The sequence below is a fragment of the Beta vulgaris genome, chromosome 5, assembly GCF_026745355.1.
Source record: "Beta vulgaris subsp. vulgaris cultivar EL10 chromosome 5, EL10.2, whole genome shotgun sequence".
Taxonomy (NCBI): domain Eukaryota; kingdom Viridiplantae; phylum Streptophyta; class Magnoliopsida; order Caryophyllales; family Amaranthaceae; genus Beta; species Beta vulgaris.
The window spans coordinates 62,950,904-62,969,575 of record NC_079206.1 but is presented as its reverse complement, the minus strand read 5'-3'; the positions used below and the strand labels follow the sequence as shown (position 1 = coordinate 62,969,575).

Genomic DNA, 18,672 nt, shown 5'->3' with positions numbered 1-18,672 from the left:
TTAAAAAAAAATCATTGTAATTAACACTCCTTATACAGTAGACAAGACATACTCCATAACTAATAAAAAATGACAACAAATATCTCAAGTTACTTAGGTAAATCCCAATTATACCAGAAGCATCTCCCCTTCCCAAAAGTAGTTTGATGTTCATTTCATAGGGAGCTTAAAGTATGTAAATGAAAGTCTATCAAGTAAAGAGGTCTTATTTACCTAGTTCACAAAAAGGAATAAATTTTGTAATTTTGAAAGAGCAAGTAGAAGATTAAAAAAAAAATGAAGATTCAATGTTATAAGTATATTTAATAAACGCTATATAGTGATCGCAAAGTCTTATAAAAGACGGTCTCACGTTAGCTTAACGTGAGACCGTCCAAATTCAACATTTTAGTAGCGGCGATGCAAAGATAACGAAGGAGATAGAAAGATGCAATCAGAGTACGAACAGCTTGAGAAGACCAGCTATAGCAGCAGCAAAGCGGTAATAAATAGCATAATAGGTAGATATGATCCAACCATGGCGACCACCGCAACGCAGCCGTGACATCACTACACAGCACCGTAGGAGAACAGAGACATACGAGAGAGAAAAACAGGGACTAGAGTGCTAGCAGAAGCAATGGCGAAGCAAGGAGGAGTGGTGGTGGCAACGAACAACTCTGCCCTAACTCTCATAAAACAACGAAGCAGCTACAGTACGGAGAGGGATATTTTATCAAGGGAGAAAGAATGAATATGGGGTTTTTATTTTATTGAGAAGGTATAAGTAATTGATAGCAAACCAAAATTGTGGCTTCTCCCTATTAAACCAACTTTAATTAATTGTTCTTTCTAATTTTGTCATTTTCAAGTTATAGTTATAATTTTTCAATTAGTTAAGAAATTTTTAATTAGTTATATATTTTCGGCTCTTAGTTATGGTTTTTTGATTCATAGTTAACTTTTGCTTAATAGTTATGATATTCGGATATATAGTTATGATTTTTAGGGTATTAGTTATTAATTGTGGTTAATAATTATGGTTTTATGGTTGATAGTTGTGATTCTGGCTATTAGTTATTGTTTTCTGATAAATAGTTATGAAATCTGGATATTTAGTTTTTCTTTTTGTTTTTTTTTACGTTAGTTATGACCCTTTTCTTTTTAGTTCTGATTTCTTGGCTTAGTTTCAATCTAGAAAATAAATGAAAGATTATAATTATAGCATATGAATAATTATTTATTAATTTCATGAGTAACAATGGTGCATGGTTTTATGATTATAGTTTAGATATTTGGTTAACAATTATACTTTGAGGGTTGATAGTATAGGCAGTCAATAGTTATGATTTTAAGGTCATTAGTTTTATTTATTGTATGCATTAGTAAACATTGTTTTTGCATTGGTTACTTGAGGTTGGCATAACTAATGCAAAGATGCGATAGTTATTTAAGAAAGAGAGAATTAGTGCGTTAATTTTTTTGAGAAAGAGAGAATTATTTATGTTTGATACTGAAATTATGGCCAATAATGCATTATAATCTCAATTTTACGATAAAACTAATATACTTCAGCGTTTAACTAATATACTTCAACGCTTAACTAATTCACCCAAAAGCAATTCAAGTCTAGCATAAAGGATAGGTGCAAGCGCTTAACTAATTCTAATACTGACTTGATGCACGCGCGTGATGTCATCATGACATTAGCGGTCTCACGTTAACACTAACGTGAGACCGTCTCACCAAAAACGGACTCTATAGTGATTAATTCGAATTTTTTCCTTAGATAACGCAAAAGTGGGTTTTAATTCCCAAAATATGTCAAAAAAAAATTAAAATTCCCTGCGTACCGTCCACGTAGGACGGCACGCGAGATTTTTTTTTTTATAGTAAAACCGCTACTTGCAGTAGCGGTTTACAAGTGCCGAGATTTTTTTTTTTCATCTTAGGTAAAACCGCTACTCCGAGTAGCGGTTTATTATGAAAACTGTTATCTGCTTAGGTAAACCGCTACTCAGAGTAGCGGTTTATATTTATACACCGCTACTCAGAGTAGCGGTTTATTTTAAAATTAAACCGCTACTTTGAGTAGCGGTTTCCGTGGGTTAAAACAAAAAAAAATCAATTTTCTCGCGTGCCGTCCTACGTGGACGGTACGCAGGAAATTTTAATTTTTTTGGGCATATTTTAGGAATTAAAACTCACTTTTGCATTATTCAAGTAAAAAATTCTGATTAATTCAGACTCACTAAAAATGATAAATGTTTTAAGAGTAATTATGAGAATTTTATTCTATCTTTCTTTTTTCTTCGAAGAAGTGGTTTATTAAGTCTTTAATTAAGTAAGTTTTTTATATTTCAAAGTGTTGTAAGGCGGTAAATTTAAATACTACTCAACACTAATTATACAAAATCAATTTGAGTTAATTTTGTTAACTTGTAAAAATTGGGGTAAAAAAGAAAACAAAAAAAACTTACTACTCCTAGTTTCCTACTTGTCTCTCTATCCTTGCGAATTTAGGGGGAAAAAATCACAGTAAAACTCCCACTTTTTCTCCCTCTTTCGTCTCTCAACTTTTGGTCTCACTGCTTACTTCTTCAGATCTGCAACTCTTACCGCCGTAACGTTGACGCAGGTGGCACTCAACACCACCAAGTTTTACCCACTCGTCGCAAATACCCAGGTAGTTTTTTTTCTTCTTTTTATATAAAAAAAAGTTCATTTTTTGAGAATATTGATATGTTTTTAGTTAGTTGTTATATTGTTTAATTATTAGTTTAGGTCTTAGTTGATTGTAATTCAGTTATATTATGGCCTTATGGGGTTGTTTTGTTTGATTGTTGATTATTGAAAATTGGGGATGTAAGTATGAAATTAGGGCTTGGTTTAATTGTTGAATTAATAATATGGGAGTAATTAATGATCGTATTGGTGGATTTTTGTGATGAATTGGGTATTGGGATTTTTATGTAATTAGTTGTGTTTTGATTGTAATTTTCGGTTTTGTGATGATTATGTGATTGGTTTTATTGTTTATTTTTATTCTGAATTAAGTAGGAAATGAAGAATGATACACCTATTATTTGTGATTTGTGTTAAGAAGATGAAATTTCAAGGGACTTCATGTTCTTAATCACTAGATAGTGGGACTCCTAATTATAGTTTGTTCGGTTCATCCACATTATGTAATTCGGCCACACTCGAGAAAATGATATGAGATTAGGTGGTTTGAAGATTGAAGTGCGAGTAGTTACCATTGAAGGAGGACGAATTGGTTTATGATGTTGAACTTCTTCACCTTGATCATGAGAAAAGAAAAATATATTAGATTATCCTCCAAATCAATGATACAGGTTGGGGTTATATGGTTTTTAATATTAATCATTTTTAGTGGGATGCTTATTTAATCATTTGTCTTTGTCATACCCAAATTCAAAACACTCGCTCGCCATGGCTTGTTGGTGTGCTCCTACTCCTGTTGACGATCATTGCAGTAGTGACTATCACCACGAGACCTCTGCAATCTGCAACGTGCCAATACTTAGATTCACCATTTATTTGAAACAATGAGTGATGCACTTAAGTCAAACAAAACGGACCAATCTGATGTTGGACAATTATGTTCGTGTTAATGAAACATTGAGGCACTTCTTCCTCTTCTATGAGAGGCAACGAGTCTGCTTACTCTCTGCATTGGTGTCCTCTTGAACTCAAGCAATTGAAATAGGATTGGTGTCCTCTTTTTAAATATGGTTTCATAGATCATTTTAAATATGAAGGCTCATGGTTTACGAGTGTACTTCTTTCGTTTGATTGTCATATACTTCATCTGTGGAAATATATGTTGATTCAAATCGAACAACATCTATTATAGTAACTTTTGCTACTATTATCGAATAGGAAATGAACATGCTTCATTACGAGAGGATTTAAGTGAAGATATTCAAGTCAAAATTTTCATTTAGAATTTATAGCATTGGCCAGAGTTAACTCTTGTGCAGCCAATCTGTCAGCTAGTCAGGTGTGACATTAATATTCTTTTTGAAACTTTAGCAGCATCTCTAGCTGATGTTTTATGCTTGTAAACTTGTTAGATAAAGAGATAAAGTATGATGCAAAGTAGGTTACTATCTAATCATTATGTTTGAAGAACATTTGAGCAATGACTTATTAGCCATTGGACATCTGTATTTAGTACATGAAAAAAAAATATTTAGCCACATTAAATTACCTAATTCTTGCTTTGCACAAACAGCAGCATGGTAACTGGAAATTCTCAGGAAGATGGAGAGAGGAACCCCAAAGGAACTACCCGGTCATGGGGCACTGCTGCCTCAGCACAGTCAGTATCAACTAGTGGGAGTGTGGGCTCACCATCTAGCCGCGAAGCTGGTATGGCAACACCAGCTCGTGACAGCACTGTTCTTAGACTAAGCCATCTTGAGATCCATGGTGATGATTCTGCCTCTCAGGGTGCTGTTGTGTAAGTACTGTATCTTCCATCTTAAGTTGATACATGGTTCTTGTGAAGCTTTAGTTGTTCCTTCTTGTACTTCTGCTCTATAAATTTATATTAAATCATCTTAAGTGTGTATTCCTTTGTCATGAAGCTGTTGCTCCACAAATATGAATGGTATGTTTTCTAAGTTTTGCATGCCTTGGTGTGGTTTCTGTCTCCTTTTGTGTTGCTATTATGCTGTGTGTGTTTCTATGAAATGCTTTTCAATCCTTTGTATATTTAAAATATTTTTGACGTCTAAATAGGAGCAAGAAGAAAAAAAGAGGTCAACGTGCAACTGGAACTGATAAAAGTGGTCGTGGACTTCGACAGTTTAGTATGAAAGGTAAACAACTTATCTCCTTGACGATCGCCTATAAAATAATGTACACCTGTGTGTGTTTTGTACAACTCTGTGTCCCTGGCTTGTAATGTTCTTCCTATTGGCCGCTTATGTTACTTATTTCTTGTTTAACTTACTAGTCTGTGAGAAGGTGGAGAGCAAAGGAAGGACAACATACAATGAGGTCAGCTTTTTTGCTGGATGTCACGCATCTTTGGAATTTTTAATATCTTTTGACGTTTATATATCAACTTATGATTATTATAATAGTTTCTCTTCTTGCTTTTGGAAATGGTGTAGGTTCTCCGTCCTAGTTAAATGTCTTGTTTGACATTTTGGGTCAAACTTATAAATCTTTGACCATAAATTCTCACTAATATAAATGTCAAAATGTTATAACTTTGCTTTTACTATATTCATCTTAATGTATAATTTCATTATATCAATGTTTGACAATTTTTGCTAAAGTATAAATTAAGACATTAATGGTCAAAGTAGTGCATTGGAGACTGTGAAAGTCAAATAGGACAATTGTTTGAGGACATAGGGAGAATGTTCATGAAGAAGTACCTTTTGTAGGCTTTGGTGAAATGTAAAAATATTAGATCGGCACATGCCAATTCCTGCAGTAAATTGTGACCATAAGGAAGCTGGTAGTGGTCCTGTGTAGATTAACTTGTTGAAGAAATGAAGACACTGTGGCGCTGTAGGGAGTTTGTAGTGTTCAAAACTCCCATTGTACTTTAAGGCTATTTGATATCTTGTAACAGGAGCTAAAATATCTAAGGTACTTTAATAAGTAGAGTTGTTTGGCAAGTAGCTTACGTAAAATATAAGGTGAGCAAATTGATGCTACATGATGTAGCTTCTCAAAACCAGTGAAATTTTTATTTTTCCCTCTTTTCCATCATATTCTTTTATTAACTACTCAAAAAGTTATCTAATTGTTACTTCCAGCTAGGGCTTTTCTAATATCAACTAAGGGCTTGTTCATTGTCCTTTTTTCTTTCCAGCTTTCAATTTTTTAAAAACCAAAAAAGAAAAAAATATGAAAATCAAACAAAGTATTTTTTCAGTTTTCTGTTGTCAGTTTTCAAAATTGACATATTTGGTATAAGCATGACTAATTTTAAGTTTATTATACCCCTTATATCATATGACTTATATATTCATAAAACCAAAAACTAGAAACTGAAAGTGATGCCTTATGGTTTATTATTTTTGCTTCTTTTTAACTAGTGTTATCAGAAATAGCTCAAGGCTTTGTTCTTTCCACCTGAACTTAAAGTCACCTAGCCGAACTTATTGGAACTTATGGGAATTTGAATTTAACCTTGTTGTAGCTTAGTAGCTCTGTTTTGAAACTTATCTTAGCTTATTTTTCACGAATCAATTGTTAAGATGAAAAGAGTTACTATGCCTTAGTTTAGTGAACCACCTCTTAACACAAGTATAATTTCGTATGGGTTTATCTCACTTTTGGGTGTAATAGGCTGAAAAAATCGGTAATAATTTGTTTAACCATCTTTTTACATTGACTATCATGATGCTAAAGATTCCTAAAGGCGCCTAAGTAGCCTAGACAGGTTGAGCTAGAAATGAAAAGGAGAAGAGACAGAGAACAAAAAAATCCATGTATGCGACGAAGATCTTGTTTTACTGCTGGCCTGCTATAATATTTTTTTTTGGGAATTGTAAGCAAGCACATTATATGCGTTGCACTTCAGAATTACCAGCTCTATGATGATTGTTTTTTATCTTTTATCTTGTCTGATGTTTGTTTTTGAGTAGTTGCAAGTTGCTACTAGCAGCTCCCGAGGTTGTGCATTCTTTCTGCTGAGTTACTTTTGCTACTCATTTGTCACATGCTCCTGCTTTGAGATCTAATATTTGGAACAACTTCCAGGTAGCAGATGAGCTAGTTGCTGAATATGCAGATGCAAGAGATGCAAGTAATGCTCTTGGGGCTAATGACCAGGTATGCATGTTTTCCATTTATCAAACTATATGAAAATGTTACTCTTGTAAGCTTGGAAGTTCGGGAGAGAATAAAGTTTATCTGTCCCTTTGTTTCAGCAAGGATATGATGAGAAAAACATTCGTCGAAGAGTGTATGATGCGTTGAATGTTCTAATGGCTATGGATATAATTTCTAAGGATAAAAAGGAAATTCAATGGAGAGGTCTGCCTCGAACAAGCTTGAACGATATAGAGGAGTTAAAGGTGTGAATTTGTCTATTGTTATTATGTCTTTCTTTTGACTGCATATTTTGTGTAATATATAGAAGTTGACTCTTTTTAACAATTGCAGATAGAACGGGTAGGTTTGAGAAATAGGATAGAAAAGAAAGCTGCATACTTGCGAGAACTTGAGGAACAGGTAATCTCTTTTATATAATGCTCCATTGATTGCTTTTTGGCTACTGTGATGTGAATATGATTTGCCGAGTTTGGACCTTATCTTCATTCCCTTACAGTTTTTTCACTAATTCTTTTGCATTCTTGAAGTTCGTAGGATATCAAAACCTTATACAGCGTAACCAACAGTTGTATGGCCATGGGAATGCTCCTACTGGTGGTGTGGCTTTACCTTTTATTCTGGTTCAGGTATTACCATGTTTCTGAATGGCACATCTTGCCTTTTTTTTCTTTCACTTCTGTTTTCTTTCCGTTTTCATAACTTGAATATCTTTGTGCATCAGTTTGGCTAATTGCTATTCTAAATGGTGAAATACGAAAGAAAATACTTAAGGATTAGTTGATATATAGGTTTGCAAATTAACAATATGGAACTCTTGTGGGAATTAGTTGCTGCTTTGTTTTTTTGCCACATGATTAGATGGTTAAGAGATTATTAGAGCTTGTAGCTAGAAGTCCCTGTTCCACAAGCTAAAAATGTCTCCCTGCCTCTTTGTATTTTAAGGTTGGGGGTGATGGTGGGGCTTGGTAGGAGGAATTAATTTACCAACTTCCGTTACCAATTATGTGTATTTGAAGCTAAATTGAAAGGAGCCTATCTTATGGTGCTAGTGTCCTCAGGACAGTCTAAAGTAAATGGAGGCTTGGAGCTGAGCAGCTTAAAAGTTGGCTACGCTCAGCTTGTTACATATGTCTATGTGCACATGCTAGAGTGACTTATAGTTAGCTAACCATCATATTAAATTGTAGTGGAACACTGTTCTCTCTCTCTTTTTTTTAATGTTCTTCATAAGAAGATATAAGAAAGTCTTTCGTAATAGCCCGAAACTAGCAGTGTATCATTTCTATTGATTTTGCATGGTTTAACTTACAGACCAGACCAAATGCTACTGTTGAAGTGGAAATATCAGAAGATATGCAGCTTGTGCATTTTGATTTCAATAGGTGAGTAGAACATTTTGAATTTCTTTTTGCTGTTGTATGTTACTTTCTATGGTCATACAGAAAGAAAAAAGATGGATCCTTGGTGGCTTTGGTCAGAAGTCGCAAAGGATGTTGTGGAGTCAATAGTTCTGTTCCTGCTAAATCTTCTTTTTAATGGACAGATATCTAAATTTAAGATATTTACAGTAATAATTTATAACATGAGTCTGTTGTGCCATTTTAAAATTTCACTTGATGAAAGGCCCACCACGCTCCTATATCACATTTAGATATATCTATAGTAAGTTTGAAATCTTTTTGGCTGTTTTGCAATGTTTTGACTATTGTTTCTTCTGTACAGTACCCCTTTTGAACTTCATGATGACAACTACGTTTTGAAGCAAATGAAATTTAGCGACAAGCCTCCATTTGATGGCCGGACTTGCAATACTCCGCCTAATGCAGGTGAAGGTCCTAGTATGACTAGTGCATATGACCCTCAATTCTCCCAGCCATCATCACCAAAACCTTACCATAACCAATTATCTCAGCCACCATCGTCGCCAAAACCATTTCAACCAAAAACTTGTACATCCCCATCACCATCAAACACCTACCAACCTCAAATGTCATTGCCACCCTCACGGCCAAATACATCATCAAATACCCCAACATCTCCTCCCCTTCCTGGAATACTTAAAGCCCGTGTGCAGCATGACCGATAAGTCAGAGCTGTTGAACTTCCTCCATCTTACCTTCTTATCTCTGTGTATAAGTGTTTACTAAATGTGGCAGTATGCCATCACACTCTCAATATGGCGGTTTCAGCTAGAGGGAGGTATTGTTTAGGAGTGACGCCAAACTAAGCTAGTCTTCTTTACTGCAGATTCATAGGATATAATATTTAGTTTGGGTAATTCTTCTTGTGAAATATTCCGTCTTCTCTTTCCTGTGTAGTGAAAGTTTAGGTGTGTTAAACATGGAAGAATTCAGAAGATATGTTGCTTTTAAATTATTACTGGATGGAGATGATATTTCTTCAGGACATTTTCTGAATTCCATTTCACATGTGTGGATCGATTTATTCTTGTACAAAACTAAGTTGAAGCAAACCAGCCTATTATCCATTTCCGATCATCGAGGAAAGGCAACGTCTCAAATTCACATGATAAAATTTTAAGATTTTTTTTATTCGGCGCGTGAAAACTATTGTTTCAATTTTTTAAGGATGCACGATAATTAATTTGTCTGAATTAATATTTTGGAAAAAAAATAGTTTCACAATGTGTGTTTTGGTGTCGACTCATCACATGGATTATACATTAGGGTGCACAATAAAGGACATACCATTTATATAAAAAAACACAAATTTTTTTCAACGACTTTTCTACTTTAGAAAATAATACACGACTTAAAATTAAAAAACATGTAAATTTATATTTATAAAAGAACATAGATTATAATGTAAAGAACCTATAGTCAATGAACATATACGCTTAAGATAAAAGAATATATACCCTTTAAATTTAAATTTGAAAAAAAAATCTTTAGTTGCAACATTTAAGGAAACAAATAACAATAATTTTTTTAAAACTATAAACTCCAAAAATGATAAGACGACGTAATTTAAAAAAAGGTAAACCATACTACATGTACTTACTTGCAGTGTTTGTTTGAGTGCTGTTGCAATACACAAATTATCGGTTCATCCTATAAAAACAACAGGCAGTAAACGAGGTTCTTTTTGAACGTGAGGGTCTCCCTATATATATAGTTGACAAAACAGAAATTCATAAAGGCATCATGCATATAAACCTATAATTATTACTTCTTACACACATAACACAAATTCACAACCCATAGAATCCCAGTAGATCATAGAATCCATAAAATCCTAGAAGACCAAATAACAGCCTTAGACAAACCAAAAACCATAACAGAAGTTCACACACACAACGATTAATAGGTATATATAAATTGTATCACAAGTTAAAACGCTTTCTACTGAGATTTCTCCCCAGCAATCAAATCCATGACCACACGCGTTATACTTCCATTGTTCTTGGCCAACAGCTTCTTATTTGTCTCTTTGTCTTCAAAACCCTGCAGCCAAAATCAAAGAGAAAATAAATTCAACTTTTATCCAGTTCCAAACTCGAGAGCCCTAATAAATTATTTCCCCAACTTACCATCTCCTTCAGCTCTTCAAGAATTGGATCCCATTCAGCAACACCACAGAGTTCATCCACAGACCGTTCCAGGTCATACTCATTTGTTCGAAGAACCTCTATGTTCAAGTCGACTTGCTTAAATCCCATCTCCTCCAATTCCTTCAGCAGGGTGTCTTCTACGTCATTTCTATCGTAATCTTGCTCGAGGTTGTTCTCGTCATTCTTGGTAATAGAAGGCGTAGCAGAAGATCCATTAGACATATCAATGACAGGGTATAAAGTTGCTGGAGGAGCAGATGGTGATTCCTGCTCAAGAATAGCAGCAGCATCAGGATTCGGGACAGGGGATGCCTCAGGAAATACACCATCGTTAGCACTAATAGCAGGAGCAGCTGATGATGAAGCTGCAGCAGAAGTGGGGGACAACACATCACTAGCAACCAGCAAGTCATTATTTATAGGAAAATTTAAATCTTCTATCTCAAGAAGTCTCTGCTCAGCCATTGATAGAGATCCAAGATCCCCTTTTACAATATTCAGCTCAGGTTCATTAACGTCTAGAACCTGGGTACCCAAAGCTTCAGTAGTGTCAAGAGGGAGATTCAAATCCAACACAGGGGAATTTTCACATGTCAAGTCCATAGAAGCATCAACCTGATGGAATAAACGACAGATTACATATTACATTAGTCATAATAATGTCATTCTAAATAAGAAATTATCAACTAAGGTCACAAAAGCATACCTGTATTAGAACCCACACGCGTTGTCCAAACTTATGTCCAGGTGGCTCTGCCATTCTCCAATAGGAAATGTATCGGCCAGGCAACTCTGGCGCGATGAAGTCAACAGCTATATCGATTTCTTTACCAACATTCACACCATCGATGGGTATCTGAAGTTCACCAAAAATAAAAAGGAAAGGTCAAAAATCCCCTAGCAAGCACAAGCATTAACAGAACAAGGATTAGTATATGCATACCTCAATATCAACTGAATCAGAAGCACTAAACCGATCTCCCCCAATCCAGAGAAGTCGTAATCCACGATGCCATGGAAGTGTGCCAGTGTTACGGATTCGCCATATTTTGGTAAAACGTGTCAATGGGGCCATCATTGTTCCATCCAAAACATTGACATCCATGATGAAGCGACTGTCTAGTCTGGAGCGAAGAAGTTTTCCATCTGGTCGCCTCATTGTCGACGGGACTTGCACAGGAGGGACGCGTACAATCTTCAAAACAGACTTTAAACATAAGATTTCTGCTCCATAAAATAAAAAGGGAAATACAAATTAGGTAGTGGTGATGTACGTACGGGATCATAGAAACTCTTGAAGACTGGTGGATGCCTGTAAGGCAAAGGGATATCAATTCTACTGTAATCTACATAATTTCCCATTCGTTCAAAGCAGATGCTGCACAAATCATAATCATGCTTTCTGCAAAAAGAATGCATGACAATCAATTGAATTGAATAAAATGAGAACGACACTGTATGTCAGGAACCTAGAACCATTAAATCATTCTTACACTCTAGACTTGAACCGTGGTCCCGTGATTGGAAGAACCCCACAGCCATCACAGCGGACTCCTTTGTGGAAGATGGAACCCATACCGTTACTGAAGCTATCATTAATTGGCAGAACAGGAGGGATGTGGTCCAATAAGTTCGCATGTTGACGCAGGATCTTACGACCATTTGGTACAACCAACCCTGAAAAAGGACACTCGCCTATAGAATTCGAGCCAAAATATGGATTGGAAGAGCTTCCATCGAGATAAAATCTCCTATTGTCACCGAGGTTGGATTTACTTGTTTCCTTCTCAGAAGAGACACGTTTCTTGAAGCTGCCTCTGGAACATTTAATTGTACTCCCATAAGCACTAGATTTTCCAACAGAATTTTCAATGACCTCCGTGTTTTTCTTTGTACTTTCAGAAGTCAAAAATTTGTGAGAAGAAGGTTCTGCGTTTCCATTCTGGCCCTTCTGGGGACAAAAGGGAAATGAGGAAGATTTAATGGGTTCAGCTTCTCTTGTAGCTTGACTGCTTTTAAGAGACTGCTGCACAGAGCTAGATTTTTGAACATTACTATGCTTCACCTCTTCACCAATAGAAGCATCACCCTTCCCATTTGGTGTGTTTTGTTTGCGGTCATCACAGCCTTCTGCATTACTACTGGCATTAACAGGACCACAATCAGAAGGAGATGCATTCAAGTATGATTGCCCCATTTTCGAAAATCCATCCAAGAGATCAGCAAGTATAGGAGAAGTAGATGCAGCTTTTGATGTCAATTCAGCAGAAATCTTTGAAAGAGCATGACGCATAGGCTCCGGCACAGATTTCAAGACTTCGGCAACATTTGGATTGACATTTTGGTGAGGAATTTGCGAAGAAGATCCTCTAGGCGTTGAACTTGCACTAGATGTGGTATAAGTTTGATCAGTCTTCTCAGTTTTCAGGTCAACAGTGATCCTAACTGGATTCAGTCCCTGCCTCACCACATCATATAGATCTTCATCATCAACAAGGGTAACCAAGTCATCATCTTCATCTCTATATGTCAGGCTGAAATTTGCAGTTGATGGCAAGTTGAAAAGAGAGTAAATCTTCACCCTCAAACCTTCCATGTTAAGATCTAAGCGCTGATCTTCATTAACCAGAACGTTGAAACGCCTGAGAGTATTCTCATGTTTCACCTGAATTAGAAAACAAAGAAAGAAAATATTAAGAGATGATGCAGTACAATTATAAAGTCAAGAGCTAGACAATCAATTGCAACTCTGGATGACCCGACAGGTAGGGATGACAATGAGTTCTAGACCCTACCTTAACCTGCTAGGACCCTGCGTTGGTTTGAGCGTATGGGTCTAATATGTTAGACCCTACGGGTCCAGGTAGGGTATGGGTCTTGCCGTCTTGGTGCTATAGGGTAGGGGTCCCCATCCCCCACCGATAGATCCAATTAAGCTCATTGGACAAATCCAATATCACAAGTTCCAAACTCAAAGCACTAATACTAACACAAACAAAGTGAACTCACCCAATATCTAGTCTATTCTCTCATACTCTCACCCTCACAATCTAGTCTCACCAAGCTATTTTTATATTTTTGTTGTGTACTAAATTACTTAAAATTTAGATGTAATCAATTATAAAAATATAGATTGTAATGTTCATGTGTCATTACTCATTGTGATAGTTTTGTTGCACGTTAACACATACAGAGAGTATGAGATTATAAAATGGCAAATTACTACCTTCGGAGCCATTTCGGACCACATCCTACCTTATGGCTTAGACCCACTAGATCCTGTGGGTACTGGTCCAAGTAATTTAACATCCTATGGCTCTGAGTATGGTACGGGTAAACTTCAATAAAGACAGGGTATAGATCGGAGGACCCTGCCACCCCACCTATTGTCATCCCTCCAAGGGGAAAGGGTGGTAAAAACCAATATCAAATCAAGAAGGTGGAAGTCACTATAATTGCCAGCTTGGCTAATTTGATTATAACGCGGACACTGGAATGTAGCAAGCAAAATGCATTACTTGCACAATCAACTAACAAGACAAACGAAGAAAGATTACAAATGTAGTTCTAAGAAATTTTGGTCTAGAAATTTGTTACTTGTACTATGTTAAGTACCTGTATGATGTATTATCTAACTGTATAAAATGCTAACTTTTTTGGTCATCAATGATAAATCAAGGTCAAGAATAAGCCATAAATAGAAGTCAAAGTAAAAGAAAGTAAAAGAGACGCCATTAGTGCTTGGAGTTATTGATGTAAATTATGCAAGATGTCTAATCAAACAGTCCCCCCCCCCCCCCAACCAATAAGCACCTTAATTATAGAGTGTAGACAACCATTGGTCTACTAGACTACAGAAAACAGGGCATAAACATGATACTGCAGCAGCCAGCAAAATCGACAAGCTCAACACCCCAATTTATAAGAAACTAAATCATATGACACACAAACAAGTTTGGCTCATAAAACAACTTTATACAATTTTATCTTATTCTATTTCTTTATTTTCAGAAAAGGGATGGATGGAGATTGCAAAGGATATCTGTGGATTGTCCATCTGTTCTGACCCGGTGATTCTAATAACTTAACTCAACAGTTTAGTTCTTTGACTTACTATGTTGAAATGGAATGCCCCTTAAGGCCCTAACTTGGATTGGTGTATGGACAATTATAAATAACTTTATGTATGAAAAATTATGAATACTCTTGCAAAGGAATGAAACTTGACTTTTAATAATGGCAACAACATTGAAATCTAGGTTAAAAACCAATGGAACTCATTCACTTCGCAAACTAACCAGAAAAACTTAATACTAACCTCGATTTCTAAATAAGTGCAACAGTTTGACTTTTACGCTTGTCAATGCACAACTTTGACCATTAATATCTCTAATTATGTATTTGTAAAAACTATAAAAAGTTGATATTATAAAAATAGTTATTGAAACAAATCCAACAACAATGCAAAAGTCAGTGTTACAATTCAAAAGAACCAGAGGAACTACTCCCTCCGTCCCAAAATATAGTTCCCATTTCTATTTTGGGAGTCAAATTTTAAAAACTTTGACCAAATATTCTTACTAATGTATAAAAAAAAACATATTTATGAGGGGTCTTGTTAGATTCGTCTCAGTGCATAAATTCGTAATATCAACTTTTTATATTTTTTACAAATAAGAAATAGAAGATATCGTAGGTCAAAGGTACGTCTTGGAGACTGTGCAAAATGAAATGGGAACTATATTTTGGGATGGAAGGAGTATTAAATATCCAAAATGTCCACACAAATTCGGAGATGATTGATTGAGTTTTCCTAAGAGTTGTCAACCCTAGGGGTGTTAATGAGCCAGGGTGGCTCGCAAACTGTTCGAGCTCGGCTCGGTCAAAGCTCGGTCAAATCTCGGCTCGAGAAGGCTCGGCTTGAGTTCGAGATCGGCTCGTGACCTTAACGAGCCAAGCCTGAGCCTAGTAGAGTTCGGCTCGAAAGCTCGCAAACATGTTCGAAAAATTTTAAAGTAAAATTTTTGTACATTAATTTTTAACCCAACTTGAATTTCAATTTCAAGTCCACTTTAAAAATATATACCAATTTAAAAGTTTTAGCCCAATTAAAAAAATACAAACTAAGGGCTTTTTTCTCAGCCCAAATAAAATGTAAAACAAAACAAACCATTGAAACACCAAAAAGAAATAATACTGGAAAGTTAAACGCCAACATTCAGATTTCAACCGTTCTTCTTCAATGGTTTTCGAAAAACCCTAAACCCCAATCTCGAGTACCAGACCCGACGACGAAACTTCGACGACGACCAGCGTGCGTCGGTTTTCTTGGTGGTGAGAAGCAGTCTGCAGCGGCGAGCAACATCTTCTTCGCCGGCGAGCAGGATGACAGGTAGTGTTCCACTTGTTTTCGTTAATTTTTTTTGTTTTTTTCGATTTAATCTGAATTTACGTGCCATAGTATGATGAATTCTAAGTTTTTCTATCTAATCTGAATTCGAAGTTTGAAGTATGCATTTCGTTCGTTGGAAAAAACTAGATATTCGATGCATTTCGTGCTGAAATGTAGCAGAAACATTCTCGAGCTTTTTCGAGCCGAGCCTCGAGCCTCGAGCCGAGCCGAATTTTTCTTTTCTCGAGCTCGAGCCGAGCCCGGATTTTCGAGCTCGACGAGCTTCGAGCTCGAGCCGAGCTCGGACCCTCACGATCTCGAGCCTGGCCCTGTTCGGTCTCGGCTCGGCTCGTTAACACCCCTAGTCAACCCTCTTATTATTGAATCTTCATTGGTTAGAAATACATTTAAACATTATTTTTATATCACTTCTCTTCTCATTTATTACATACGTATCAATATATATTCCAATGTGTCTAAGAAGGTTGGCAACCCTAAGGGTTACTCAAACATTTTCCCACAAATTCACAACAGAACCCACAATCCCATACGATGATAATGTGTGACAACAAAAAATCATCATGAGTAGCTTAGCATTTAATCAAAGAATTTAATACTCCAATTAACAACAAAATCAGAAATAACCCTCAACGACAATAGAGCTACAGACGATTACTATCCATAATCAAACCATCAAAATCAACCACTGATCGACAAAATTGATTTGAATACACCAATGAGCCAATCCAAAGAGTAACACAAAATCTAGACCAACAATTGACAAATAAACTACAAAATCACAGAAAATTGGGATCTTTAATAAATTAACAAGAAAATGAAACAAAAAATGGAAACATATTGTTATAGTTGTTACAATCTCGGATTATAGAAATTTCACTTCATAACACAATTTCGCACTGAATTATACACACAAAAAAACCAAAAATATCAATCATCAAATAAATCAAGAGACACCTCACAAATCAACAGAGATAATTAAACGAATTAACAAAAAAATTAACAAAATTAAATTAAAAAGTGAAAAATGATCAAAGTCCAAACCTTAATCACAACGGAAGAAGCCATGATCAGTGAGCTCGAAATCAGAAAGCGAAGAATCAGTCGAACAAAATCAAAAGAAAAGCGTTCCAGTAAGCCGCAAGAAATTCTAACCCTAAATCGGAAAAGACGAAATTTCCAAAAGTTTGTTTTTAACAGAGATTTTTTAGGGATTTATAGAAACTAAACCTAAAATATATTTTTGAGAATTTAAACTGATATATACTCTTTGTTTTTTTTTTTTTTTGAGAGGGGTGGAATTGAGAATCTGAATTTTGGTGAAACGTATATTATTGACGCGCGTACCGGTAAGCCGCGATGTTTCTTTTTCTCTCTCCAGTCTGTTGAGATTCCTCCTCTTCTTGTGTTTATCTCATTTTAGCGTTTGTGGAGTTTTTATAGGAGTAGTAGGCTAGTAGTTGGAGAATTAAGTGGATGTTTAAATGTTTCTTGTTGCAAAAGTAAGAGAAATAGAAAAGCTACTTGGCTAAGGAAAGATAATAGGAGGGTAAATTGGTCAATTCACTTGTGTGAAAGATTCATGTGTTTCTAGAGTGTAGTTGTCCATTTCAATTACCAATTGATTGTGATTGGATTAAATTTTTGTTTCTTCTATGTATGGGAGTGTTTATTTTTGTTGACATTGTATAAATATGATGAGTAAGAGCCTATTTTTTTCAGCATAAAACAGCTGAAATGAACTAAAATGAATAGTGACATGTGAGTGTAAAAGTATTGTCCAAAGCTGAACTGAAAATAAGCTGGGGATAACATGTCCTAAGTAACTCATTGATAGAATAATGAGGTATTGTAAGAGAGAAAAGAGGTGTATTTTTCGGGAAATCTAGTGAATGGTAATGATGAAGCGTTATATTGTTGTGTGTCCTATTTGGCAAGTGATGAATTATTAGTGTAATTAATAGATATGTATTTGTCATTGTTTATCGTTGTTACGTAGAGATGATTGTGTTGTTAAGGTGATTCATGTTTATCGTGAAGGTAATCGAACTGCGGACTGGTTCGCTAACTGAGGTGTGAGCAAGTTAATGACTTGATTGTCTTGGAGGAAGCCCCTTTCGATCTTCATTGAATTTTAGTGGATGATGCTCGTGGAGTTGCAACTCCACGCTTAGTGCATCAGTAGGTGTGTTTGGTGTTTTTTTTTTTTTTGTTTTCTTTGACTTTGCCTCATTTGAATAAAAATAAATAAATAAGTATTGTTAATTGAGTGTAGAAGTTAATTAGTAACAAGAAAAAGAAGGATATAATTCATTTTATATAAGCCATTTTGATCATTATAAAACATTTTATCAACATCAACAAAATGCTAGCGCTTTTATTTTTTAGAAGAGGCAATTAGAGTGTAATAGATTTGTCGTTAAGTTTGTCTCAAGTCTCATCCATACCTAATGTTAGGATGTTGATTATAGCCCTTCGAATGAACCAACATGGAAGTCTTCATTAGCTAATTTATAAATATGGATTAGCTAATGACTTGTTTATGAATCACGTAAATTCATGTATTGATTGTCTCATTATTTTTGTTTCTTGGTTTGCTTTCGTTCTAAACTTCAGTTCATGGGTTTGAGTCTTTATGTAGACAATATATGTAACCTTTTTTGCAATATCTGTAACCATTTTTATTGTATTGATCTCCTTTCAAAGAGTCATAAATCTTGTTATCCACATTTCTATTATTATAATAGATAGATATACATTATATAGGCTAGGAATATATATTAGAAGTACCTCAACAACTCGTTTTGTAGCCTTGCAAACACATGCTAAGTTCGCCAATATCTTTCCTAAGCTAGCCTTTGATCACATAAGAATGATATAACAACTC

General features: G+C 35.5%; 2 protein-coding genes and 1 long non-coding RNA gene across 4 annotated transcripts; 1 reads left to right on the top strand and 2 right to left on the bottom strand.

The window, feature by feature from the left end:
• Positions 1–2,456: 2,456 nt before the first annotated feature.
• LOC104894353 (transcription factor-like protein DPB) lies at positions 2,457–9,226 on the top strand. Of its 2 annotated transcripts, none has more exons than XM_010680569.4 (10): positions 2,457–2,665; positions 4,241–4,465; positions 4,747–4,826; positions 4,964–5,007; positions 6,730–6,801; positions 6,900–7,046; positions 7,135–7,203; positions 7,332–7,430; positions 8,116–8,186; positions 8,527–9,226. In XM_010680569.4, exons 2-10 carry the CDS (start codon positions 4,242–4,244, stop codon positions 8,888–8,890), a joined length of 1,170 nt encoding a protein of 389 aa, XP_010678871.1. In that variant the 5' UTR covers positions 2,457–2,665; position 4,241; the 3' UTR covers positions 8,891–9,226. The 2 variants fall into 2 exon arrangements, with proteins under 2 accessions (XP_010678871.1, XP_019105287.1); XM_019249742.3 differs by having other exon boundaries at positions 4,238–4,465.
• Positions 3,046–4,354, bottom strand: LOC125497390 (uncharacterized). The gene is made up of 3 exons (XR_007274078.2): positions 4,214–4,354; positions 3,409–3,506; positions 3,046–3,280 (listed from the first exon to the last, which is right to left on the bottom strand). It is a non-coding gene; the product is annotated as an uncharacterized LOC125497390 (long non-coding RNA).
• Positions 9,227–9,954: 728 nt separating the features above from the next.
• On the bottom strand, positions 9,955–17,254 carry LOC104894352 (hypothetical protein). The gene is made up of 7 exons (XM_010680568.4): positions 16,830–17,254; positions 11,869–13,040; positions 11,654–11,777; positions 11,319–11,570; positions 11,082–11,231; positions 10,355–10,990; positions 9,955–10,268 (listed from the first exon to the last, which is right to left on the bottom strand). The coding sequence occupies exons 1-7, from the start codon at positions 16,851–16,853 to the stop codon at positions 10,167–10,169; spliced, it is 2,460 nt and encodes an 819-aa protein (XP_010678870.1). The 5' UTR covers positions 16,854–17,254; the 3' UTR covers positions 9,955–10,166.
• Between the last annotated feature and the right edge of the window lie 1,418 nt (positions 17,255–18,672).

Bases quoted from the DNA above. Each gene is read 5' to 3' on its own strand.
- LOC104894352 (XM_010680568.4), bottom strand. From the start codon at position 16,853: ATGGCTTCTTCCGTTGTGATTAAG. The intron at 11,571-11,653 runs GTACGTACATCA...TCTGTTTTGAAG, and splicing joins TCAAGAGTTTCTATGATCCC to ATTGTACGCGTCCCTCCTGT. The intron at 10,269-10,354 runs GTAAGTTGGGGA...TTTTGGCTGCAG, and splicing joins TTGAAGAGCTGAAGGAGATG to GGTTTTGAAGACAAAGAGAC.
- LOC104894353 (XM_010680569.4), top strand. From the start codon at position 4,242: ATGGTAACTGGAAATTCTCAGGAAGATGGAGAGAGGAACCCCAAAGGA. The intron at 4,827-4,963 runs GTAAACAACTTA...TTAACTTACTAG, and splicing joins TCGACAGTTTAGTATGAAAG to TCTGTGAGAAGGTGGAGAGC. The intron at 8,187-8,526 runs GTGAGTAGAACA...TCTTCTGTACAG, and splicing joins GTGCATTTTGATTTCAATAG to TACCCCTTTTGAACTTCATG.